The sequence below is a fragment of the Sinocyclocheilus rhinocerous genome, unplaced genomic scaffold (genome assembly GCF_001515625.1).
Source record: "Sinocyclocheilus rhinocerous isolate Xijiao unplaced genomic scaffold, SAMN03320098_v1.1 scaffold1103, whole genome shotgun sequence".
Classification (NCBI taxonomy): Eukaryota; Metazoa; Chordata; class Actinopteri; order Cypriniformes; family Cyprinidae; genus Sinocyclocheilus; species Sinocyclocheilus rhinocerous.
The window spans coordinates 189,348-201,395 of NW_015641443.1; the positions used below are offsets into that span (position 1 = coordinate 189,348).

Here is a 12,048-nt window from a genome sequence, read left to right on the forward strand (position 1 = left end):
TTACATAGCACCTAGACCTCAGTTATCATGAAAAAAGCCAGGAAATTTCAGTTTTGACAATATGGGACCTTTAAAAATAATAACACTAGTAACAATATGCCACTTGGGGTCTTCTGTGCCAATTCTGGGGGACCATCTTACACCAAGGGTCTAAATTGATCTCTTTACTTCAAAATAAAAAAAACTATAATTTTTACTCCAAAAATCTAAAAACTCTGATGTGTTCATAAATCCCTTAATAACAAACAGACACAAAAAACCTCTGATATTCAACATAATACACTGTCATATTTAATAGACACTAAATTAGATCAGTTGACTTAAAAACTGTTTCGATTCACTAAATCTCACAAATGTTCATATTCAGATGAAACTACAAAATTAAAAATAGCACCACCAAAAGTGATGAGATTTGTACCGTCTATGGTCAAGATAAAAAATTAAGATGGGGGGGATCATTTTGGCCTGGGGTCATCTTACCTCATCTTACCCTATTAATATTGCATTGATTAGCAGGACCATATGTGACCTCGGACCACAAAACCAGTCTTAAGTGTCAATTTTTTAGGATAGGACAATATTTGGCCGAGATACAACTATTTGAAAATCTGGAATCTGAGGGTGCAAAAAAATCAAAATATTGAGAAAATCGCCTTTAAAGTTGTCCAAATGAAGTCTTTAGCAATGCATATTACTAATCAAAAATTAAGTTTTGATATATTTACAGTAGGAAATTAACAATATCTTCATGGAACATGATCTTTACATAATATCCTAATGATTTTTGGCAGACTCCCTTGTGGGCAACTCCTAGAGATACTAAAAGATTTAGAGACCACATTATTGGTCAAAACTTCTGCAGTGAGCCCAGTACAAAGCAATCTAACCCATTTACAAAATGTATCGCCAAAGCCAAAGCGTGTGAGCACCTCAAATAGATAGTGCCATTCGATGCGGTCAAAGGCCTTCTCTGCATCAAGAGAGAGAAAAGCCGTATCTATCCTAATGATTTTTAGCATAAAAGAAAAATCTATAATTTTGACGCATACAATGTATTTTTGGCTATTGCTACAAATATACCCCAGCGACTTAAGACTGGTTTTGTGGTCCAGGGTCACATATATTATGAGTAAATATGAGTAAGCTACCTCTATAGCAGTTACTATAATGAGCATGTCACCGCAGTGTGCCATGACAAAAATAAATCATCCACCAGAAGAGCATCATAAATAGCCTGATCCACAAATGCATGCAGTGTTTAATTCATACATAAATGATATTGCCTACACCATTTGAATGCTAACTTGGTGTTATTTAAAGGGTTTAAAACCGTGTTTATGGTTCACTACTGGGTTTACATGTTAGCACTAATGCCCACTGGAATGATTCTCTGATGGTGGGGAGTCTTGTTTGGCCAAGATGAAATGTATGTGTTGGAATATACATGTAAGAAAGCTCTTATCTCTGTCATTAGCAGACCGTTTTGCCTCTGGTGAGCTAGATCAATCACTGTAGTGTCAAAACGGATGCATGTTGTTTGCTGTTTAATCCTCGACAGCTTCAGTGATTCACTGACTCCATGACGCCCCATGGTGAATCTGGGGTTGGCTACAACCACGCATGAAGCACTGTTTTCTGTGTTTAAAGCCTGTTAACCATTAGCTTAATCAAAATGACATCCTTCAATGTGAAACATTAGTAGGACTCACTGAGCCCTGTATTTGACAGAAAAAAATAAATGTGAAAAAAGGCAAAAAAACGTATTAAGGATCAAAAGCATTTTTGTGTCTAGAAACATTCAAATGAATTCTGATAAATATTTTAAATTAATATTGTATTAATATTATTAATATTTATATTTTAACATACTTAATATTAATTAGTATTTTAAAAACATACATTTTAATAGCCACAAATGTATTCCACATTACATTTAAATCTCACTGACTTGTACCTTGTATTTGTACCCTGTTCTTTGACCCTGTTCATGCAGTCGATTTGTATAAAAAAGCAAATGTAATTACTGCCCTGTCAGTTCATTTCAAAGAGTTGTCAGTTAGGAAGGAACTCGTTTTCCTTAGAAATAATTGCCTTGGATAGAGCTTTAAAACTAGTTAAAGCAAGTACGATAGCATAAACATGACACATCTGGAAGTGCAAAACTATTTTTGCAAAAGAACATAATTCACCCCTGCACCATAGCAAGTACATGTTAGCAATAGTTTCAACAAACGTAGAATTTCTTACCTGAATATACAAAGTATGACAATGGCGGTGGTGAGAGAGATGAGAGAAACACTGTGCCCGATGGTGTAGCCGATCTTCACCGACCTAAAGAAACTATCCTGCAAAAGAAAAGAAAGAATACACGTTTACTAAATAGCACTGAACAGTTTAATTCTTCTTGAATCTTTAAATTACACTACTGTTGGTTTGAGGTCAAGATTTGTTTGTTTGAAAGAAGAAATTAATACTTTTATTCAGCAAGGACACATTACATTGAAAATAAATTTACAATATTACAAAAGATTACATATTTTAAATAAATACTGTTCTTTTAAACTTTCTATTCATCAAAGATCCCTGAAAAAAAACAATTCATGGTTGACACAAAAATATATGAAGCAGCACAACTGTTTTCAAATGTGATATTAATTAGAAATGCTTCTTGAGCAGCAAATCAGCATATTAGAATGATTTCTGAAGGATCATGTTTTTATTGTACTTTTGGTCAAATAAATGATGACTTCTTTCAAAAACATTAAAAAAGTGTAATGACTTCAAACTTTTATACAGCGTGTTCGGTATATGGTATCATTAAACATGCTTTCTAACAAATCATTCTATTAAAAGCAAGAAATATAATTTTTTGCGCTTTATGTGCAAATCTAAATTATTTTTAACAGCATACTGCTCTTAGTACGAATGACGACAGTGGGGTAATAACATGCATTCACAACCTTCATAAACACTACAGCTCAAAAACAAAACAACCGCAGTATGTGACTACGACTCAATGCGCTGCCTTTTTTGTCCACTTATGGGATCCTGATGTCTGAAAAGAATGTTTCTTTACTTAAGGCTATCTTTTTTGTGGTAAGAATGGGTACTGTGCTGTCTCTCCCACGCAAAGCTTTGCTAAAAGACTCACCTGCATAGAGCGTATTCAAATAACCCCCTCTATAGTCTTTGACCGAAGTTAAATATAAAAACCTGAACATGGCAAGAAGGAGCATCAGACACTCATCAACAAAAACATAAAATTCCTTTTAAGTCCCATGCCCACATATTTCCTGTGGGTCTGAGGACCGTGCGTGCTGATTACCCATCCTGTTGATGCGAACACATGCTGGGAAAGCTTTCATCAAAGGGCAAAGGTCATTTGCTCTTCACTTAACTACACTCTGCTCAAAAGATCAAGGTGTTTCATGTTATATAATATCTGCTTCAGTGATGGATTATTAGTATGTTTACAAATGCATCCAAAGGCTGACACCGACGTGCAACGCTAAATAAAGGAACTATTATGTTTGGACTTGTTCGTTTGCACTAGGCAATAAAAGGCTGGCTGGAAAAGCAGGCTAAAAGGTTGACTGAAAAAGGGTGAATGTTAAAGCTTGGGTTTTTTGGGTGAGGAACACTCAATATGACATGAGAACGATCGCTTTCTGCGAGCCAAAAGTTCAATACGTGAAGAGTCGGAGCATTGTGGTGTTGTATAATGCCAGTGGAGTTGAAAACACTAGTTTGACATAACTTTATTAAGATATTTTGCATGTATGGTGCTTTCTAAAGTCTCTCAACCACCTTCAGAGATGGTAAAGTACACTGAAAAAAAAAACGATTCATTGAATTTACTACATTTTTTAAGGTAAGTGGTGGCAATCAATTTATTTTAGCTACATTTAAATAAACAAATTTAGTTGACTAACATTCAACATATACTTTTTTTAAATGTAGCTAAAATAAATTGTTTGCAACCACTTACCTTAAAAAAATTCAGTATCATTTTCTTCAGTGTACACTGTAAAAACCTACATTTTGTTAACTGATATAATATACCAACTGGTGGTGGTCGAGGAGATTCCCCCCTTCTATGTAAAGCGCTTTGAGTACCCAGAAAAGTGCTATATAAATGTAAGGAATTATTAACATATTGAAGTACTAAAATCTGCTAATTTCCTTTATAATACACTGACAACTATTAAAAACACAGGTGGTAATGAGAAAACTATATGTAGAATCACAAGTAGATTTTTCACAATCTGAGTCAAAAACTAATCCATAGAAGGCACTTGGTGTCATAGACACAAATATAAAAAAAACATAATGTGACACTAAAATAACGAAATAAACATGAATTCAACAACATAAGACATAACATAAAACCCTAATGTACATAACTGATCAAAAAAGTAAGAAGAAACAGTTGTGACATACGTGAATGGTCACATAAAGGATTCTGGGAATGTCAATTCACAGTTTTTCAATGTAAATTATAAGATGGCTTGTTCTTTTTCACTTTCAAAAACTGTAAATTTAACAGTATAAAAACTAATGTAAAACTCTTTAAAAATCTGTTAATTGTTAACTAACAAGTTTTTTTTTTTTTACAGTAGGATTTTACAGTATTTTACCATTAAAATTACAGGTATGCTCATTTTATAGTGTACTTTGTACTTACATCGTCAACAGTGCCATTCAGATTATAGCCACAATGTATTGCGATTTCCATCGGGTCCATCTCGGTCCAGCCATCAGCAGTACAGGTCTTTGAGAGGTTACCTGTGTGAGAAATTTAAAGGTCATTAACCTCAAGATACACACACTGGCTACTCTATTTAGAAGCTGCATCTGTTTATTGCGCTCTCGACTTTAACAGAAACGCCATGAGCCCCGAGAGCTGGCATCCTGGAGTGTGTCCACACAATTAAAGTCAAACGGCTTTTTTGAACTAAAGTAGAGAAACACAGGCCACGTCAACCCTCTCACTGAGGTGTTTCTTGGCCCTTCTCAATGCACAATGTCACACTGAATGCAAAACTCTGCATCCAATCAATGCGCAAAGAGACCCAACTGAGCACTGTGGCTTACCGAGCACATTGTTTTGATCTGTGCTGTATACAAATATGAACAATGAATTATTGAGATGCTTGGAGGAGAAAAACAACATTTCTTGGGTCATACGATTTACCCAGTGTTGAGGAAGCTATGTGAAAGTAGTGTAGAAACAATTTTCAATCACAAATTGGTAGTAAATTTTACAGTTACGAAGAAACGTCAATTCACACATTGAATTAAAAATGAAAGTTTGAAGCAGAAAAACTGAAATTCTTCTTGTAAACCAAACTCTAAAAATTAAAAAAATATATATTTTTTGAAGTGTACTTAGCGTACTTAAGTGAGTTAGCTAAAATACAGTCAAAATACTGGTTGAAAAGGTAGTACACTAAGTTATGAACAAAATTAATTAACTACATTGAAGGTTTATTTTAAGCATTGTTTTTAAAAATAAAAAAATCATATATTTTTTGTAATTTAATTTTTAATTTTGTAATTTAATAAATAAATAAATTAGCTTTACCCTATCAAATGGTAATGTTTTACTAAATATAACAAAACATCCTAATTTATGTAACCAAATCAAAAACAGTAAAAAGTATTTAAATTAGTAAATACATTTAAAAAAAAAAATTTTTATGTGTTCATTCAACGCAACCAATTTATAAGAGTATGACATTTTTCAATGTTTTATACGAGAGAACAATTTAAGTTGAACCAATTCACTAAACTGAATCAGACCTTCCAACTACACAGTATGAGAGAGAGAGAGAGAACCATTTAAGATAAACTGATTCATTAAAATGAATCTGACTTTCCAGTTCTACATGTGAGAGAGAACTGTTTATGATGAATCGATTCACTAGAATGAATCAGACTTTACAATTCCATATACAGCACGAGAGAGAAACCCGTTTTATATGAACTGATTCATTAGAATGAATCTGACTTATGCATTTGCACTAAATGGAAAAGATTAGCTTGTTACTAGATAAGCAAGTAAAGTACTTTGAAACCAGCTACTGTTACACTACTGAAAATATAATTGAGACCAAAAAAATAGTAGTGTCCAATTAATTCTGAAAGAATAGATTATACCACAATCTGACTCATCCCAAAAACTTTTGTATAAGAACAAGGGAGACTAGGACTAGGTGTAGGTATCCCTCGATGATGATTCATTTAGAGACAGCATTGTCTTACGGTCCACAGAATTTGAAAAATATGATGTATACTTCAGGAGGAAGGACACTTAGTTCCTCCTCAGTGCATTCAAAGCGGGTCCCATGTTACAATGCCACGTATTGATCCAAAACAAACCAATCAATTTCACTCAGGCTTGAATTAAAAAGACTATGAAGGAGTTCCCGCGTGTGGTTTCTCTTCAGTGTGCTTGTTATGTGAACGCTGAAAGAAGCTGTTTCATAAATGAACACTGAATAGAGCTATACAATAACGTCTTCAAATGGAAACACTCTGTTAAAAAACAAAAAAATTACTTTCCAAAGGAACAAATGCCAGCAGAAATAACTTAAATGCGTCAAATCTATGCACAAAGACTACCTGTGCCTGCCCCGACAGGAAGTGACCTCCACCTATATAACAATGATGTCTGCTTCTGAATTAATCATATTCGCAGATACAGTACAAACCATTTTCCAAAAGTTGGAAGGATTTTTGTCCAATTACAAGAATTTTTTAATTATTTTTTTCCCCCACTAATATCTTAATGCACGTAGCAACTCACACTTTGGACTAAATTTGAAGGTGGCAAAAAAAGGGAAATGACAATAAGGTCTGCTTTAATATCTACTTGTTAAAAATTAACTGGCCATTGTTTTGTCTAGTTTTGGCCTCCAACTCATCCTGAGAAGAATCAAGTAAACAACATGAATCTGTACTAGGGTTGCAAAAAGGTGGAAAATTTCCAGTAAATTTCAGAAATATTCCAGAAATGTTTTGGTATATTCCAGGGATTTTTGGAAAGTTTACAGAAATTTACCAGATATTTTCCACCCCTTTCCAACCCTAATCTGTACCATTATTATAAAAAAATAAAACAACATTTTGCTTATCTTTTCCCCTTTTCTATATTCAGTGCCTGTCAAAATTGAGGGGGGGGCGGGGGTTGACTGATTTCTAATAGGAAAACATGGACTCTGTTTCTTAAACCTTTAACTCTAGACACAAGAAATTAAGAAAATAGTGTATTATCTCCCCTATAATTACCCAAAGACAACATTTTTGTCATTATTATATTGTGTCGCTTTAATAAGCTGTTGAGAGTTTTATTGTTCATTTAATGGGTATTGATCTGCTCATTCATCATTCGGAAGATGCACCATAAAAAGTCAATAATGGTAAGTACTAAACACAGCTGCAGTATGTCAAGGCTACAAAAGCAGCACTTCTCTGGTACTGTACGTGAAGGTTTCTGTGTCTGCAAGTTAACTGGCTGAATGGCTCATTAAGAAAACAGACCAAAATAAATGAATTGACGGAAAGCACAAACATTAAATTAATCAACAGGTTAATCAGCTAATGCAATGATTAATGAAATGATTAAGAAGTTTTAACATTTACTTGTGATTAACATCAATTTCTGTTTCTGTTACTGACAATTATACGGTTCACTTAGTCGACAATAAAAAGGAATAAAACAGCAGCCTGACAAATTATGGATCAGTAAAAGTGAAGCTATTGTAAGACACAGGATATAAACTGAAGATTAAGTGGAGTGAAGTGGAACTCAGAGAAAATGTAAATGTATATATATATATATATGTATATGTATATACTGTATATATATATATATATATATATCCATAAAGCCTATAAAAAAATTGTCTTAATGTATTTCACAATACTTCAGCATGTTATTCTTATTAAGTAAGGGTAATTTTTTAGGATTTTTTTACCCAAGCAAAATCTCTGAGAACCTGACACCTTGTAATTCTGGAGACTCCAAGAAGGTTGCAGTTCTGGAGACTAAATGTTTCTTGATTTCCTGGTTTTACATCTAATTCTTCACATTAATTCTTAAATCTTTTGCAGTTAACGTGTCTTTTCGTCTCCACCTGTTTTTTCTGACCCCGCTGTCCCAGTGAGCATTTTGCTGTCCAATGGTCATGTCTTAACTTTGCAATTTCTGTATTGCATAAGTTTTGAATATTTCTCATGAGGATTTAATCATTTTTAAATAAACCTCTTTTGTTAAACCTCTTTTTTGGCTCATTTTATCAGTAAAAGAAAACATGCCTAATAATTCTGCACACCTGAATATAAGGAGTTTTTCACTTCCAGCCTTCATGGACAATTATATATCACTTATAATTGATTAAATACAAAATCAGTAGTGATTATTAAGATTGATGTGGTTTGGAATTGGTAAAATGTGCTTGGAAAAAAATTATCATCAGAAGAATATCAGCGTGCTTAATAATTATGCACACGGTGTGACATATGAAAAAAATTCTGAAAAAAATAAAACAATCATAAATTGCATGCGTTAAATAAATTATCTTTCTCTTTTACAATCTTGCAAGCAAAATGCAAAAAAATCACAAGACAAGCTGACAGAACATTATCAGAAGAGACAAGACAAAAAAATAAAAAAAACAGGATTAAATTTTCCTTTGCAAGAGTGTGAAGAGCTGATCAGATAATCCCAACATAATAATAAAATGATAAATGATCCCATCTAAAACAATTTGAAAACGGTCACCTTCTTGAAATCCAGTTGACTTTCGACTTCTAGGTGCCTGATGGAAAATCTCTTTCCCATAATCCAACAGCACACAACATCTGAATCATAATTATTACCCACATGAAAAACAATATTTTAGCCTTGATTTGAATAAATTATAACATTAATAATGAAAGGTACAACATGCTTATCAAGCATGATTCTTTTTCACTCGCTATACTAATCCATCTAACACCTGATGCTACCCCCTGCTTTATTTGATATGCATATTGTTGTGATTATCAGAAAGACATGGATTAAAATCAGCTAAATTTAATACACTGCATTTATACAAACATGTTACTTCAACAAAAACCAGCACCTGAAAGCTTGTGTAAATTTATTGAAGGGGATGTTTACTCTTGGCTGTTAGTGTAAGCTTTGTTTGTCATGTAAGGTCGACGCCAACCCTCTCACATTTATCAACGTGTGCAAACACCCACATGCAATATATCCATCCTCACACATTATTCCAGTGGACCTCCGGCTTTGTCATAAGCCACAGAGATCCCATGAAGCAAATCCAGAATGCCACATTAATCCTTGCTTGGTATTGAACTACGGACAGACTTTTATCATTCTGAAAAGCATAATCTGTCCTTTCCCATTCAAGAGAGAGCATTACTGTGCTTATATATGCTTTAACTGAAAATCCATCAGAAATGTGTGGAACTTAAATAAAAGAAATTGCTCCTGAGTGGTATTTCACCATCAGCACTGGTACAGTATGTTTCATTTGCGATAGTGCCATTTGAAATGAACTATACAGGATGTTCGACTATATTAAGCTTTCCAATCATAGAGAAGCTTCATTTCAAAAAAGACACTGCAAATGGCATAGGAAATAATATATCACCTCACAGGAAGTGGAGATTAAGTCAGCGGTCACTGCAGTCCACCTGAATAGAACACGAAATCTGGATATAATAAATGTGATAAAAAAAAGTTTCAATGTTGCATTGACCTTGCATTGACATCACCTCACATTCAATACTGTAAATATACCTGATTATATTTATTTTAATATTAATCACTGCAAACATCACATATTTATCTAATTTGCTTAATTCTGAAAAATTCATTATACTATAAAGTTGCACTGAATTTTAAGGTGCCCTTGTTACAGTGTAGTTATACAAATAATTTCAAAATATGTACTGAGTAATAATAATGACTGTAACTATGAACTTACTATATAATTAGGGTTAGACTTTGGTTTAGTTGCTTGTATTTAAGCATAATTTACTGCTATTACTATAGTACATGCAACATATGTAACAAAGACACTGTAAAATAAAGTGTTACCTAATATAACCTTATGTAAATTACATTGGTCACACTTTAGTTTGCCTCAATAAACTCCTTATTTGCTGCTTATTAATAGTTTGCAAGGTTGTTAAAATTAGGTATGGGCTTGGGTTCTAAAATATGGTCATGCAAAATAAGGCATTAATATGTACTTTATAGGTACTAATAAAGCCAATATGCTAGTAATAAAATTACAATATATATTTAATAGTTATTTATTGAGTATATTATGTATAACATAAGACTTGATCTGACTCAAGTTTGATGCCTTTTCTGGCCATTCCAAATAAACAGATTTTATCAGTCGACAGATATCCCCTCCTCAGTGTGTAGGGAGCAGTGAACACAGCATTTAGGAATCCAGTCAATCAGAATGCAGCTATATTATCCTTGTACTACAGCCAGTGCGGTGAGAATTCAGACACTGCTCAGAACAGCAGAGCCAAAACAGGGCTCAAATGGTAACTCTGTTCTTTTTCATTTAACTGAGCTCTGTTGCTAAAAAAAACACTTGCTCATCAAATGATGAGGAACCACCAGAGGGGCTTCAGTATTTGGCTGTGGGGAGTCATATAAGCAATGGAATGCATGACTGATCCACTTTCAGTGAAAGATCAATGAGTATGATTACATTTATATTCAGCTCTCAAATGTGGCCACCTTCACACTCGGCTGCATATGAAACAAGCAGCTTTGCTAGATGATTGAATGAACTAATGCTTTGTAATATATACAATCCCCAGGCACTAAAAAAAAAAAAACCAACAACAGTGAAATACTGTGCCTCATTAATCAAACATTCATTCATTAAGCACTACTGAAAGAACTGAATGACATAACAAGAGTAAGACTAAAGCCTACACTTTAATTAAATGCTGAGGTTTAGCACCTCCATGAATACTTCAGTATATAATACACCTTACACATACAGAAGCAGACTATGACTGTACTTGTTTATTCTTATGAGAGAACAACAGGTGATAAAAAATACTTATATATATAAACTTTTATATATATAAACTACACTTAAAGAAAAAGATAATGCAAAAATGATATTGAAATGTTCTCTGATTTAACTTTTTTGTTTGAATCACTTAAGTTTTAAAAAAGTACTTTTATGATAGATTTTTTAGATTTTACGATTAAAAGTCTAGATCTGGGAAAAGGACAAAATCTATAAATAAAAGACATTTGAAAAATTAGCAAAAAATAAAGTGACCTCATTAAAAGTGTCCACTTCCCAGAGAAGTAACACTGTTATCTGTCTCTTGGTTGCTAACAACACAGATTTTTTTTTGAGTCATCAGCACCGGCTCTTCATCTTCACAACACTTTCAAACTCATTTCTCCAATGTTCTTTCAGCCTAGAAATGTCACTGGCATGAAAACTCTCTTACACGGCAGCGATTTTAAACCCCTGTGCTAAACGAAGGGGCTGCATCTTTTATTCAGACTGCTAGCTAGGAACCACTATGACCAGAATAATCCACAGTTCCATATAACTAGCATGAATGAGCAGTTGAAAAAAAATGAACAAAGGCCATTTCAAAGAAAAATGACAAAATCTTACATTATTACAGCTGGTCATTCTGGCTCGTACCCTGCACATCCTGCTCGCTCGTGCAACAGTCTATGGGCTCGTGTCGTTATTATTCTTCATTCCTAAAGTGTTCAGTGTGTTCAGAAATAACTGCTTGAAATCCAGAACTCCTCAAAGCAGATGTGCGCTCTTTTTCAGCCCTCTTTCATCACCAGTGTTGGGCAGTAATGCATTACTTAGTAACGCGTTACTGTAATTTGATTACTTTTTTAGTAACGGAGTAATTTAACGCATTATAATTTTCAAAATAGTAATTAGAGTATAGTTACAAGCCGAGGTCTCTATACGTTACTGCCGCGTTACATTGCTGACAGAATGCAGTGTTTTATAATCT

At 33.6% G+C, this 12,048-nt stretch overlaps 1 protein-coding gene across 1 annotated transcript in view; it reads right to left on the reverse strand.

Annotated features, from left to right (window-relative positions):
• LOC107754936 (vasoactive intestinal polypeptide receptor-like) overlaps positions 1 to 12,048 on the reverse strand; it is a 37,885-nt gene that overhangs the window by 20,112 nt on the left and 5,725 nt on the right. Inside the window, exons 4-5 of the mRNA XM_016571579.1 lie at positions 4,685 to 4,785; positions 2,248 to 2,345 (exon numbers count right to left, since the gene is read on the reverse strand). Coding sequence (XP_016427065.1) covers positions 2,248 to 2,345; positions 4,685 to 4,785 — 199 coding nt within the window. The remainder of the gene's footprint in view (positions 1 to 2,247; positions 2,346 to 4,684; positions 4,786 to 12,048) is intronic.